Source organism: Erpetoichthys calabaricus, chromosome 16 (genome assembly GCF_900747795.2).
Source record: "Erpetoichthys calabaricus chromosome 16, fErpCal1.3, whole genome shotgun sequence".
NCBI lineage: Eukaryota > Metazoa > Chordata > Cladistia > Polypteriformes > Polypteridae > Erpetoichthys > Erpetoichthys calabaricus.
Genome location: NC_041409.2, coordinates 26,403,494 through 26,419,521, shown reverse-complemented (window position 1 = coordinate 26,419,521; position 16,028 = coordinate 26,403,494). Strand labels below are relative to the sequence as shown.

Here is a 16,028-nt window from a genome sequence, read left to right as displayed (position 1 = left end):
GCGCTGCTGCCTCGCAGTTAGGAGACCTGGGTTCGCTTCCCGGGTTCTCCCTGCGTGGAGTTTGCATGTTCTCCCCGTGTCTGTGTGGGTTTCCTTCCACAGTCCAAAGACATGCAGGTTAGGTGGATTGGTGATTATAAATTGGCCCTAGTGTGTGCTTGGTGTGTGGCTGTGTTTGTGTGTGTCCTGCGGTGGGTTGGCACCCTGCCCGGGATTGGTTCCTGCCTTGTGCCCTGTGTTGGCTGGGATTGGCTCCAGCAGACCCCCGTGACCCTGTGTTTGGATTCAGCAGGTTGGAAAATGGATGGATGGATGGATGGATGGGTGTATCCTTGATCTGAATCCATTATAACCGCGTTAAGCCTAAACAAAATTTGGAGTGTTGTGACCCTAACCTGATCAGGGCTTTAAAGCAGCAAAAGATATCTTGCAACTTGAGGAAACATTATAATGAATGATGAATGGTTAAATCAAAACATAGTAAATTATACAGGTATCAAATAGATATTGACTGAAATGCTTTTATAGTATCAGCCATTTAAGGTTTTAAATAAATGTACTATCAGAAGTGGCAGCATGTGGTTCTTGAAGGGTTGCTGCTGCCTCACAGATGCAGGACAATGGCCACTGCTGGTATAGAATTTGCATGCTTTCCCCTGTGTCTGTATGTGAGGTTATATCAAGGCACCTTGATTTTCTTCCCTCTTCCCTCATCCCTAAAATATTAAAAAAAATCTAGTTACTCTAAACTGGGCAAGCGTCTCTGTGTCCTGAGACAGATTGATGCCAAGAACAGAGCTGGTTCCTACCTTTTGCCCAATGCTGGGATAGCCTTAGCCTCCTAAGACTCTAATTTTCATTCAGTGGATTTTGAGGATTTAATGTAATGTTTCGTTACATTTAGATTGATTTTAAGTTTACCAACATTCTGATTTTTTATGAAACAGATATCTTAACTCTATGAAAGTAAGCTATAGAAAGATATCGTGTTAGCCGCCAGTTTACCATTTCATTGTTGACCTCAACAATCTTTTCCCAGCAAACCAGGCACCTGCTGTTGGAATATGATGGGTTAACACTTTTGCAAACTGAATCCAATTTGTCCTTTCAGAGTAAAATTGCTTGCAAGCTTTTAAAACAACAACAATAATGAATAAATAGGTTTCTGAATAAGAAATGTACTGGCATAGTCAAATTAGTCCTAGCTGTGCTGATCCTGAATGTGGGATGATGACTGACAGCTTATATAAGGCTAGAAACACTATCATTTTAGTTAAAAGAATGTAGGGTGAGGTCAACAGCAGAAACATCTGCTGCGGCCTCAGATTGTAATAAAAGCACACTGTGTTTCGGAGATCAAATCATTTCAGTTGGCATTGCCATCAGTATCCAACTCGTTTATGGAGTTTATAATGCCTTTTGTTGACCCCCAGTCTTGGGCAATATTAGCCATTCTTAGCTTTTATTGTAAAGGGCTATTAAACATCAAAGTGGCCATTTTGTAAAGCATCTTACTGATTATCATAGTAAATATCAGGAGGTGCAGTGGGAAAATAAGCAGGAGAAGAGAAAGCAACTCACCATCTTTCAGCACTTCCTTCTTCTCGGCAAATCCACTTACTAATTCTTCATCTGGCGGGAAGGAGACACGTTTATTGTTCTTACATTTCGGCTTTGATTGAGGAGGGTCAGCCAACTGATCAGTGCACTCTCCGTCAAGGGTTCCCATTTTAAATTTAAGAGATGAATCAATAGCTTCAGCTTAAGTCATCACACCTAAGCAAAACCCACTTCTGAGACAGTATCTAATTAAGAACTTCTTTCAAGCACTTCTGTGCCTGTTTACAATCTTCATACACCTCCCCAGTCCAACAAGATGAAAAAATGTTTATCCCGTGGTAATCACTTCAGTTCAACTTTACTGATGTTTACTGGATTTTAAGCTTCAAGAGTCTGGATCTTGAAAAGGAAGACTTTAAATTATGCCAGCCACCTAACTTTACATTTGGATGCTATACATAATTTACACAGTTGGATGCTACTGAAATTTAATAAAACAGTAATAAAACATAAAAAAGACTCTCAAGAGTGTCGAGTCGTGGGTGTTATTGAGATATGAGGTACCTTAAATTCACATCCCTATTCAATCGTGCAAAATGCTTCGACAGATAGTAATTCTCCCAGGATGTCAGCCCAAGTAAGGAAATGCACTCCTTCCCTCTGTTCAACACTTTCGTAAAGCTGATATAGGATATCGTGCCATTAATTATTTATAAATCAGGCTTCTAACATGCATGTGAAATTCAATATTTCCATATCAAATAGCCAGATAAAAGAAACTAAAGCTAAGAAGGCATAAACTACATTTGCACAACACATCTTATTTTAAAGGCTCTCTTTACTAAATGCTCTAAGTGTGCCCTGGGTATGCACTGTGGAGATTTCTGGGAATGAGTTCATAGGCACCAAATACTAATTATTAATATGAAGACACAGACGAACTCTTCAAAGTATTGTTAATTGCCCCTACGGGTGTAATGTCAGTAGTGAATACATTATGTGCAATATGCTGATTGCATATCACCAGGGTGAGGAAAATACAAAAAAAAATTAAAAGAAAACACATAAAGTTTTACTTGTAATTTTTTAGCTTTCACTTGGGATAAAATATTTAATAATACAGTGGTATATGTAAGTACTACTTTAGTAGGATAGAGAGAACAGACTTTATGAAGCAGCTGCAACAAATGTCATAACTCATTGACAGGCAACACTTAATGTGCAAAACTATTACAAATAACTTAACAAATACAATACAGATAAATAAACTGAGCTGTGCTATTCCTCAGGTCAGGGATAGGAATTTCTATACATGTGAAATAGAAGGCAAGATGTCTGATCAGGCTCCTTGTGGTCAGAAAACACAATGTGCTGCTCAGCATTTTTGTTTCCTTAGAGTCCCATGACACATGGCCTAATTATGCTTCTGTCTCACACCCCTCATCTTTTTTCCTTTGGATAATGACCCTCTCTTACCATTACCATAAATTTAAGATTCATAAACAATGCAGAGAAGACATGGGAAAAATAATGGAGAATTTTCATCAGAGGAGTTTTTTGGCCTAAACAGAATAGCCCCAAATAACCAATGGAGCAAACAAAAAAAAAAGAAACATGCGCTGTGTTAAATATTAAAAATTCAGGCCACTATTAAAAGTCTATGATCAAAAGCTTTTTTTTTATTTGGATTCATCTTTTGATTTTCTAAATTAATATACTGCAGTGACACACAATAAATGGTTCAGGAATCTTCTTGCACTCATGTAGCTCTGTCCACAATTTATATTTTGGGAGAGAACCATTAAGTCAATTTAAGGGATAATTTTAAGATTACAGGACAGATTGTGAAATACAATGAGATCATAAAGGATTTGAGGGGGTTATTAGAAACTCAATGAAAATTTGCATATTTAGATACTGACCCACATCTCTTCACAGGATGAACTTAGTATGGCAGAGAGTGTCATATTTCTCATGGAGGCATGGTGGCATTTAGGCCAAGTCACTTAAAGAACATAAAGTTTTAAGAGGAAAAACAGATATTCCACCTGTAAGATTTTAGAAAGTCGATAACAATTAACATATTTAGATGTTAACTCACTTCTCTTAAAAGGATGACCCTGGTAGGGCGTATCATTCCCCTCATGAAAGCCTTGTATAGTTTAGGCTAAGTGACTTGCTAAGGGGCAGACAAATATACAGATGTGGTCTTGTGATTAAAGGTCCAGGTCCATGGACCCTGTGGTCATCAAAGGTGACTGTGTGCAGATGGTGCAGACCTATAAATATCTGGGAGTGCAGCTGGATGATAAATTAGACTGGACTGCCAATACTGATGCTCTGTGCAAGAAAGGACAAAGCCGACTATACTTCCTTAGAAGGCTGGCGTCCTTCAACATCTGCAATAAGATGCTGCAGATGTTCTATCAGACAGTTATGGCGAGCGCCCTCTTCTACGCGGTGGTGTGCTGGGGAGGCAGCATTAAGAAGAAAGACGCCTCACGCCTGGACAAACTGGTGAGGAAGGCAGGCTTTATTGTTGGCATGGAGCTGGACAGTTTAACACCTGTGGCAGAGCGACGGGCGCTCAGCAGGCTCCTATCAATTATGGAGAATCCACTGCATCCACTGAACAGGATCATCTCCAGACAGAAGAGCAGCTTCAGCGACAGACTGCTGTCACTGTCCTGCTCCACTGACAGATTGAGGAGATCGTTCCTCCCCCAAACTATACGACTCTTCAATTCCACCCGGGGGGGGGGGTAAACGTTAACATTTAACATTATACAAAGTTATTGTCTGTTTTTTTTACCTGCATTATTATCAATCTTTAATTTAATATTGTTTATCGTATCAGTATGCTGCTGCTGGAGAATGTGAATTTCCCCTTGGGATTAATAAAGTATCTATCTATCTATCTATCTATCTATCTATCTATCTATCTATCTATCTATCTATCTATCTATCTATCTATCTATCTATCTATCTATCTATCTATCTATCTATCTATCTATCTATCTATCTATCTATCTATCTACAGTTAATGTTTTCCAGGAACTTCAGTAAACTAAAACTTGTAGAAATGTACAAAATCACATATCCTTATTTTTTCTTGCCCGGGTATAACACATCTAAGTGAGTTTCTAGACTCCCCATCTGAGCACCTGCAGTTGCTGGGTTTGGAAATATTCTCCATATTGGCTAGTGGTCCAAAAATTTTGGCAGGGCCCTGGCAGGCGCAGGTGTCCCACAGCTCCTGGTCAGACTGCTGCACTCAAACAATGAGTGGATTGTTTTGGCATCTGTTAGGATGATGAGGAACATCTGTCTAGGCATACGTGAGTATTTATTAAGGTGGTGTTTCTCTGTTTTTTTTAATTTGGTAAGACTATAAAAATGTACCTAAATGTTCAGATGGTGGTGAAATTGTGTTGGTTAGAGTGGAGGTCCAACGAAAAAGGACAATCTAAGATTCCCTCCAATTATGATTCACATAGACAGTCAAGTGAAAAAGTTAGTACACATGGAAATGGTTGACTTTTTAAATGTATTTGAACAGGCAAACATTAGATCTTCATGTAAATAGTCAGGTCAGGTCAGATTTGGGATCAAGCATTGGTGTAGCGTGTTGCTGCACCCACCACACAACGAAACAGCTCAGGATCCCGGATGGCAACTGCCCAGGCAGACACGCAGTCCAGTCCCACCCGCTGGAAATGACCATCTATCTGTCACAGCCAGGTGTTATGTGGGCATCTCCTTGGCCTGGTCCAGCCACTCGGGTCTTGTGAGCCGGATCATCCTCGGAGAATCGCGCCACATGGCTGTAGTGCCTAACTGACGGTCCCTCACAATGCAGGTGATGTGCCTTATTTGGGACTCCGTGAGCAACCACTCGTTCGACACAAAGTCAAACCAGCGGTACTCAAGGATTCTCCGAAGAGACACAGTGCTGAAGGAGTCCAGTCTTTGTCTCAGGTCAATGGAGAGCATCCATGTCTCACAACCATATAGCAAGACAGGAAGCACCAGGACTCTAAAGACTTGGACTTTCGGCCTTTTGCAAAGATATCGGGAGCGCCACACACCCCTTTCCAGCAACTTCATGACCCCCAACCATGCTCTTCTTAGGAAGAGTCACCAGGGACATGAATGTCGCTGCCGAGGTAAGTAAACCTCTCGACAAGATCAACACTCTCTCCACAGACAGACACACTGCTGATGATAGCTGTGTCCAAGAGGTCATTAAAGTCATGTATCTTGGTTTACATCCAGGACACTCGCAAGCCCAGATACTCAGACTCCTCTCTTAGTCTCTCGAGAGCCCTGATCAGAGCCTCCATTGACTCTGTGAAGATCACAGCATCGTCCACAAGGTCAAGATCCATGAATCTTTCACCCTCACCAACAGATACCCCACAGCCGCTGGACCCCACGACCTACCCAACTCCCAGTCCAGGCAAGCATTGAACAGAGTAGGAGCAGAACCCACCCCTGACAAACCCCAGAATCAATTGGGAAAAACGGAGAGGTTCTGCCTCTCTGGCCATGATATCTAGCAACTTTGGGAGGTTTCCAAGAAGTCTCAGAATGTCCCACAGGGCAGCTTGATCAACTGAGTCGAATGCTTTACAAAAATCAACAAAGGCTGCAAAGAAACTCTGCCAATATTCACATTTGTGCTCTATGAGAACACTCAGTGCCAGGATGTGGTCGATAGTAGACTTCATAGGCGTAAAAGCAGACTGTTCCAGTCACTGGTAGGTTAGCAAATGATCATAGATTCTATTTAGGACCATAGTATCTATCTATCTATCTACCTATCAACGAGAGCAGTGTTCTCCCCCTGTAGTTGCTGCAATCCAGGTGATCACCCTTCCCTTTCCAGATAGGGATGACAAGTCCCGTTTTCCATTCAGCTGGGATGACGCCCATCTTCCAAATGGAAGCAAAGATTGCTTGCAATGCAAGGACAATCTTACCACCAGCCTGGAGAATTCACCCCGGACACCACAGATTCCTGCAGCCTTTCTCTACCCTCAGCTGGTTTGCTGCCTGTGCAATCTCAGTGAGACTGGGTGGTTCACAGCTAATTGGAGGATCAGCCTCAAGTACCGTGGACCCAGATATGTCCAATGTCCTAGCCAGAGGATGAGCTTTAAACATCTTCTCAAAGTAGCCAGCCCAGTGGGTCACAATTGCAGCATCATCTGTAAGGACCGTTCCATCACCTGCCTTGACTGTGACTCTCTGTGGAACAGATTCTGATGTCCATAATGCTTATATTCTTCTGTAAGCAAGACACGGGTCGCTAGACCGTAGATGGTGTGTCACTTGCTCACAGTGCCTGCAGATAAAGGTGATATACAAAGAAATAGCACATAAAACTGACATGGTGTATTCATTCTCATAATCCAAATTAACATCGATGCAGATTTGTCATGTGGAAAAAGTAAGTCCAACTCTCCATTTATCACCACTTCATATTAATAAAATTAGAATCAGGTGTTCCAGGTTAGGTGCCAATGATTTAGAGAGTATGAATGTGGACCCTGTGTTATTTAAACTACAGCTATTGAGGGTCTGGTGCTCGGTTTGCTTTTGACTTGTGTGGTGTCATCAAACCAAGAACAAAAGAACTCTTAAAGGCCCACAGAAAGAAGGTTGTGGATATGCCTGTGAGTCTGGCAAGAGATTTAAAAAGATCCACTGTAAAGAGAATCATCGACAAGTGGTGTAGATTTCAAACGACTACTAATTTATCTAGGACTGACCAGCCTAGCAAATTCAGCCCAAGAGCTGACAATTTCATAGTAAAAGAAGTCTCCAAGAACCCCAAAATTTCATACAGGATTTGCAGGTATCTCTTGCAAAAGCTGGTGTTAAAGTGCAATCATCAAAATCCATTTTTGATGATTGTCTGGAATGGTCTAGAAGTTTGAAATATTAGATTGGGAGTTTCAAAAAATGAATTGAACCATTAATGTTTTCTAGAGTTTCATAAGTCTCTTGGAACTTTCTAATTTACAGATGCAGGATGTTTGACTACCGTAGATACTCGCGTATTAGTCGATCTCGCAGATAAGTCGAGTGTATTGTTTAAGACAAAAATTACGAAATTTGTTATGACTCGTGTATAAGTCTAGGGTAAAACTTGACAGTTATCAGAGATAGAGGGCGCCAATCAGCTGTTAATGGCGACAAAACTCACTGTCACGTCACAGGCATTCCCTCTGTGCTTGGAAAAATGCTAGACTCGTTGACTCGGCAACTAATCCTTGCGTGTGCGTGAGTTGCGAAATGTAAACAAAGGCAAGATGGCGTCGATATGTCACAAAAGAAAAGAAAACACTTGGCAGACGATGTTTTGCACATTATCGCTGAGTCAGACTCTGATTTTTCAGAATCGAATTTTATTGATAGTGATCAGGAATCGAGCAAGAGAGTGAGAAGCCGGCATCAGCTGATCGGACACCAGCCGATGCCGCGCCAGCTGAACGCATTAGCGCAGCCGATGCAGCTACGGCAAGGTTCACATGGGAGGAATACCCAGACATTGATCCGTGGGAGCCGAACTGGCTACCGGACTTCACAAGACAGCATGGCTTGCTGTTGGGCACGACAGATCACCCGCTGCTGGACTACTTCAGGCTGCTCTCTCCTGATGCTGCTTTTCAGCTACTGTCAGACGAGACAAACAGGTAGGCAGAGAAATTTTTTGAATCGCGGGCTACGCTTGCATCGCATTGATAGCGTGCGTTGCCTTGGTTCTTTTGATTCCAAATCTGGTTGCACGTGGCAGCTAATGGTATGTTTGTTATCCAAAACCTGCAAAAGCTAATGCTCAAATTCAAGTATTTTACAGTTTAAAGAATTATTTAATGAAATTAGAAAAAAACTGGCTAATTAGCAATAGTATTGCTGGCTTATAATTATTTCAAAGACCGTGGGAAACGGCAGATGACCGGTGACTTAACACCATGAAGCATTGAGTGTACAATGTCATTACCCAAATTCTATGGACAATTGTGCTGCCCCGTGGATAAGTCGATTCTGCTTTTTTGAATGAATTTTAAGGCATACATTTTTTGACTTATACGCGAGTATCTACGGTAATTACATCTTTCCTGTAAGTGTTTTACTGACATGTCACAGAAAGAAAACTACATGGCACTGTGATTTTGTTTTAATATTAAAGCAATGAGGTGACCATTTTATGATAATTGTAAGTATTTAGATCACCTAAATCAGCGGGTCTCAAACTGTGGGGCACGTAACAAAAAAGGGGGCGCGAATGTTGCCATATGTGGCATAATTTCGCTATTCGTAGGGAAATTTTAAACTTGTAGCGGTGTATCAGCAGCAAAAAATATAGGAATAAATTTTATTAGGGTTTCAAAAAAACGTTAGGGGGGCGCGATTAAAACTATGAAAACTCAGGTCGCAAACACTTAAAGGTTGAGAAACGCTGATCTAAATGAACAAATTATGACATAATGAAATCAAGGTGTGAGTGGGCACCCTGTGTTATTTAAAGAACAGGGATCTATCAAAGTCTGCTCTTCACAACACATGTTTCTGGAAGTGTATCATGGCACAAACAAAAGAGATTTCTGAGGACCTCACAAAAAGAGCTGTTGATGCTCATCAGGCTGGAAAAGGTTACACAACCATCTCTAAAGAGTTTCGACTCCACCAATCCACAGTCAGACCGATTGTGTACAAATGGAGGAAATTCAAGACCATTGTTACCCTCCCCAGGAGTGGTCGACCAACAAAGGTCACTCTAAGAGCAAGGTGTGCAATAGTCGGCAAGGTCACAAAGGACCCCAGGATAACTTCTAAGCAACTGAAGGCCTCTCTCACATTGGCTAATGTTCATGTTCATGAGTCCACCATCAGGAGAACACTCAACAACAATGGTCTGCATGGCAGGGTTGCAAGGAGAAGCCACTACTCTCCAAAAAAACATTGCTGCTAAAGATCACGTGGACAAACCAGAAGGCTATTGGAAGAATGTTTTGTGGATGGATGAGACCAAAATAGAACTTTTTGGTTTAAATGAAAAGCGTTATGTTTGGAGAAAGGAAAACACTGCATTCCAGCATAAGAACCTTATCCCATCTGTGAAACATGGTGGTGGTAGTATCATGGTTTGGGCCTGTTTTGCTGCATCTGGGCCAGGATGGCTTGCCTTCATTGATGGAACAATGAATTCTGAATTATATCAGAGAATTCTAAAGGAAAATGTCAGGACATCTGTCCATGAACTGAATCTCAAGAGAAGGTGGGTCATGCAGCAAGACAACGGCCCTAAGCACACAAGTTGTTCTACCAAAGAATGGTTAAAGAAGAATAAAGTTAATGTTTTGGAATGGCCAAGTCAAAGTCCTGACCTTAGTCCAATCGAAATGTTGTGGAAGGACCTGAAGTGAGCAGTTAATGTGAGGAAACCCACCAACATCCCAGAGTTGAAGCTGTTCTGTACGGAGGAATGGGCTCAAATTCCTCTAAGCCGGTGTACAGGACTGATCAACAGTTACCGGCAATGTTTAGTTGCAGTTATTGCTGCAAAGGGGGGTCACACCAGATACTGAAAGCAAAGGTTTACATACTTTTGCCACTCACAGATACTGCATGTAATATTTGATCATTTTCCTTAATAAATAAATGACCAAGTATAACATTTTTGTCTCATTTGTTTAACTGGTTTCTCTTTATCTACTTTTAGGACTTGAGTGAAAATCTGATGATGTTTTAGGTCATATTTATGCAGAAATATAGAAAATTCTGAAGGGTTCACAAACTTTCAAGCACAACTGTAAGTTAGCTGATAAGATAGTTAGATGATGACTTGCTCAGTTAGCTGTTACAGTAGTGAGTTTGGTAGATGCAAATAAGCACAAAATGGAATATTAAGATAAACATTCTAGAATCATTAAATATGATAGCGGATGGTGTCCCATTAACAATTCTGACTTGTGCTTGGAAATATTCACATGATGAGTAATAAGGCAGCAGAGCCCATTATCATAAAAGTGTCTTTTCTCAGACATTCCTAATTGGTGAATGCTGACAAAACCGGCTGGCTACTGGTATCATAAACTAAAGGCTTGTTCTTACAATATACACACAAGCCTATAGCCATTTAGGAACTGAAGTTTTCATGTTTTGTTGAACATCATTATTATTAATATTTATTTGTTTCCAATTTTGTAACAAATAGCAATGCTACCCTAAAAAAACCCAAACCTAAACAATCGAAGTGAACATTTTAAAGTTGTGCAGACAAATACATTTATTATAATGTTATTGTCTACTCTACATGACAATGCAGGCTAAAACCAGTCAGTGGCCATGGTGTTGTCATTGTCTCATTCATGACATTCCCATTGACACAGGTGCAACTTTAGATCAGGATGCAAACCAGATTTTAATAAATCAAGTTAGAAGAAATCAAGTTAGAGTCTTGGTCCTTCCTTATTCTTGGTGGTAATGAGTAATACTGTGATTCCTTACATAAAGTATACATTGTATGGTGTTGAAAAAATATACTGTACTTGTGCTGTTGTATATGACTAAAAACATCGAGAATAAAGTGTATCAGATGCAAATTTCGGAGGGTGTTTAAGTTAAACACTTGAGTCTGGTATTGTATGAGAAAGTCACACCTAGCGAATATCAGTTGACAGCACTGAGTTTGCCATGAGTCAGTGAGTGGCTCCAGCGATAGACTGAAACTGCAGGGCTCATTCCTGCCTCACGCATGCTGCTGGCTCTTTTACGCTGAATCAAGCGGAGAGGAGGCAGGATGTTTTTGACCCCTTCATTTACAGTTAGGATTTTATTTAATCTACTAAATTAAATTGTCCGTTAATTTTGGCAACACGCTGTATGTGGATGAGCGTACTGCCCTTTGATACAGTATCTTGCACGGGACGTCAATCAGTCTTGGAGCATATTATTCTCGCCAGAATTTAGACATCAATAAATGAATCAGTCATGTATACTGGATGTAGGAGGAAACCGGGCAGACTAAGAAAATCTACACAGACACGATAGCGAAGTGCAGATTACAGCACAAAAAAAAAACCGTATTGATATGGACTGTACACGTTGAATAGCAATAGCCAGACTTCACAACAAACAACTTTTTGAGTTTAATTCGTTTGCAAATCTGCTATTGAATAAAATGCTCTATTTCAATACAAGCGATTGACAAGAACAGTTAGTCATCGGCTAACCCGCGTATTGCTGAGCAGGGTGACGGTGGGTGTTGGTGCCTGTACAGTCTAGCATAGGGCGTAAGGCAGAAACAAACCCTTCGTTTCAAAATATTTTCGCGCAATACTACATTTCCCATCAGCACGTTGAAACGTTTGCGAATCATTGCGTCTTCATCCACCAATGATATTCACAGAATCACTGCGTACTGGCCAATAGGATCAAATTATACTGTTAGGTTTCATTCTGTTTTCCGGTTTATAGAAGAGTGCGGGAAGTTTGTAGCCAGGGGGTTACCGTAGTCATTTGGTGACAGCATTTATTATTTTTTTAATCAGAATTTTCCAGTTTCTAAGGTAAATAATTTCAACACAATTTTCCGATGTGCTTGGATGCTGAGAAAATTTCCGAAAACTTTATTCGGTTTATTATTAAGTTTTAAATCGGTGAATGGCGCCTGCTTATAGTCTTTTCCTTTGTAACTTGTTATACTTTAGACACACTTCCTCATGTATCTGTACTGCATGCATATAATGATAATTCGTCGAATTTTCATCATATTACAAAAGCTGAAAGTTTACAGCAAAACTTGATTATAATGGTAAATGTATTTAAACGTAATTTTGGACCATTTATAAGGGCCTGTTAATACGTGATCGAAGGACTTACCAAATGATATTTACAAACTTGTAGTTAATTGCTTGTTGGGTTGAATTATTTCATCTTGGTGATTTTAGGTGAATGTTTTGTAGTGACGTTTGACACAGTGAATGGAAAATGTAAAAATCGCCCGGCATTCTCAGTTTATTTACAAAATATAATAGTGCGATATTTGGGAGGATTGTTTAAATTGTACAAATGTACATGTTATACTTGTGTTGATTCGTAGACTAAACTGTGTGTTTATATAAGTAGGAAAGGGCGTCTGGCAATTTGTGGGTACCCTGGGGAGAGAAGTGGATCCGATGATGGATGTGTGTTTCGGTGCCATATATGCTGATGGCATCGAGGAAGAACGGTTCCTATTTTTACAGGCCAGCCATGTTTTGTGCAATTAAAGCACTACGTTTATTTTTCACATGTAGTTTTTGCGAAGGAACATTTAGACATTTAATACATTTATAATTTGTTAGTTTGTGTATGGTCTTTGAGAAGCAATGGTATGGGCTTTGTCATTTATAGAGCTTGAAGATTCAGAGAACCAATTTTTGAATATTGTTTTTGAAGCATTATGTCTTCGTTTTCTTAAAACAGTAATCCCATCCGTCCATCCATTATTTTGTTTAGTGTAATTCCTAGTCATGTGGGCTCAGCTGTCTTGGTGAAAGTGAGGAACAACCCAGGACAAGGTGCTAGTCCATGCCAAGACACACTTCTCTGCACTATCAAAGGATACAGAAACTGTGCATGTGCAGACAATGACAAGGCTGGGATCTGAACTAGTGCTTAATTTAATTAGAGACTAATCACTGTGCCACTGTAAATGATTATGTTTAATTATTAATAATCACGGGGTGCGCATTTTCATGTACCCTTAAATTGCTTTAAATGAATTTGACATTTTATGAATAAGGGAAAATCCAGTGTTTCTTGCATGTTCTACATAATAATGCCAGGCTGTCTTTGTTTATCAGTTTTGTGTAGTCTGGATCATCTGTCGGAAGAATAGTGTTCCACTTTTAATATGTCAAGTAGCAATACATTTTGGTCCTGTACATGCTGTAATGTTGTGTGTTTAGCATTATAACTGCTAAGCGTACCATATCTTAGCTGTAATGTGTCTTAATCTGTTTCATTACTAGATGCCCCCCAAAAGTAAGGCACCTCAAAAGGGTAAAGCTCCTGCCAAGAGAAAGCTGGCAGAAGAATTTAGTCCTGGAGAGGTGCTGACAGATACATTAAAAAAGCAATGGAAGCTTGGGCATCCTGTTGGAAAAGGTGGATTTGGAATGCTTTACTTAGGTATGTATAGTATTGTAATTCCATTTAATTACTGGTGATAGAGGCTTTCTGAGGTTTAATATTTTGTTGCCTTACAAAGAAAAATAAACTGTCATTTTTATTTTAGCACATGAAAATTCTCCAAAGCCAGTTGGTTCAGATGCCCCCTTTGTGATTAAAGTGGTAAGTTATTAGATAGCTAGATAGATACTTTATTTATAAAATGTTTAAATTTTATATATAAAATATTTATAAAAAATAAATTTACTTTATTAATTAATAAACCTCATTCATATTAAAATGTTTAATATCACCTAGAAAAGATATTGGCACCAGCAAAATTAAATCAAATAATCTAAAATCTGTAATAGTAACTAGAACCAAAATGCTTTGTAATCATTAATAATACAATGTGATATATTGTTGGGGAATGTTAGTTGTAAAAGTAGCTTAGTTACATTACGTATTACTTTCAAATAAAGGGAACTAAATAGGTTTTACAGTTACCAATTATAAAATGTAATACGTTATCTTTACTTTTGCGTTACTTTTTCTTCTTCTTGGATGAAAAATTCATGTTTCACCGGGCAGCATTTGTTTTTAAATTTAAGCTCATGTGTCAACCTTCATAAATCTGACAAGAAACCCTGCCAAATGTGATCATATTCTTGTGTTTTATTAATATGTTTAGTCCTTCATGTGCTGTAAAGTGCAAAACATCCATCACCTTTTTCTATCTTCAATGCAACCCCGGAAGATTCATGGTTTGAACATATGTCACTGCGCCAGTAGATCACACTGTTTCAGTGTATCCGTAGCAAATAACTGGATTAAAACTCAACTGACAATCCTTTTTTGATTTCTCTTACTGGATTGTATGCAGCACACTCTTCTCTGCGTGGCTATGTAATTGAACCCTCCAAAGGACTGGCGTACTTGTTTGCTTCTTGCCTTGCACCCAGTGGTGCTAGGATAGTCACTGGCTTCCCATTGACCCTAAACTGGGAAGATTCGTAGGGAAATTTTAAACTTGTAGCGGTGTATCAGCAGTACACATGTACATGTACACATAAAACTTATGCAAAACAGTGCAGTAATGTTTTTGTTGTTGAGTGTCGTAAATAAGCTTCTCTGGTAATTCAGGATCGCAAGTAACATACAGATGTTTTTCTTCAATAAAATAAATATTGTGTTAGATTACTCATTATTTTCTGTGTAACACACATTAACTTTACATGTTACCCCCAATACTGGTGTTAAACATCATAGCATTGCCTTGTCTACATATTTGATAGAGGTATAAATGAAAGTCTATAACAGCGGTTCTCAATCTGTGGGGCGCGAAGTAACAAAAAAAGGGGGAGCGAATGTTGCCATATGTGGCGTAATTTCGCTATTCGTAGGGAAATTTTAAACTTGTAGCGGTGTATCAGCAGCAAAAAATATAGGGATAAATTTTATCAGGGTTTCAAAAAAACGTTAGGGGGCGCAATTAAAACTGTTATGAAAACTCGTGTCGCAAATACTTAAAGGTTGAGAAACGCTGGTCTATAAACATGGACTGTAGCCTAATAGCTAAGGAGTAGGAGATTAATTCATGTTGATACCAGTGTAGGCTTTCTGACTGATTTTTAATGTGCCATCTACAGCAATTTGATTAAACCTGTGGGTGCTCAATTCATAGAAAGTAATGTGAGTAGTTCTGTTTTTGTAAGCAAAACGGATAAAACCCATAGATATTTAAATATCACTCATGTTAGTATCAATGCTGATATTTCTGTGTGAATTGCCAGGGATTTATGAAAAAATTGTGTAGAACTGCATTGTAATTAGTATGGAGGAAACTTTTGATCGTTTTCTTTATGCATGAAGCCTGTTGACTTTGAGATTGCTAAGTGAAAACGCAAAGCCTAAAGGTGACAATAGTTTAATTTGATAAAACACTTTTCACATTATGAGTGTAAATCCTGCAACGGTTTGTTGTCTGTGGGGTGGGATGGTGGAGCAGTATTTAGTAGATCCAGCTTCCCAGGTACAAGTTCCAAACCCTTTCTTCTTCTACATTCCCATAGAATTCTATGTTAGGTTATTTTGGTAATTCTAAACTGGCATCATGTTGGTTGGTGTGTGTGTGAGTGTGACTGTCCGGGACAGCTCCAACTGCCCCATTCCTAGAACATAACTATATGAAACTCGGATTCAAGGATTGATTCCATCCAGTATTCCTCTCTAGTACCCTCAGTTCATCTTAACTTGCTAACATTATCACGGGGTTATGGCAGCATGGAAGCTTGGTTAAAGAC

General features: G+C 39.5%; 2 protein-coding genes across 2 annotated transcripts in view; one reads left to right on the top strand and one right to left on the bottom strand.

Annotated features, from left to right (window-relative positions):
- Window positions 1–1,729, bottom strand: part of si:dkey-288a3.2 (protein phosphatase 1 regulatory subunit 37) — a 157,897-nt gene extending 156,168 nt beyond the window's left edge. The window contains exon 1 of the mRNA XM_051920019.1: window positions 1,582–1,729. Coding sequence (XP_051775979.1) covers window positions 1,582–1,729 — 148 coding nt within the window. The remainder of the gene's footprint in view (window positions 1–1,581) is intronic.
- A 10,312-nt stretch (window positions 1,730–12,041) lies between these two features.
- vrk1 (VRK serine/threonine kinase 1) overlaps window positions 12,042–16,028 on the top strand; it is a 42,890-nt gene continuing 38,903 nt past the window's right edge. Inside the window, exons 1-3 of the mRNA XM_028821263.2 lie at window positions 12,042–12,140; window positions 13,587–13,746; window positions 13,853–13,908. Coding sequence (XP_028677096.2) covers window positions 13,587–13,746; window positions 13,853–13,908 — 216 coding nt within the window. The 5' untranslated portion in view covers window positions 12,042–12,140. The remainder of the gene's footprint in view (window positions 12,141–13,586; window positions 13,747–13,852; window positions 13,909–16,028) is intronic.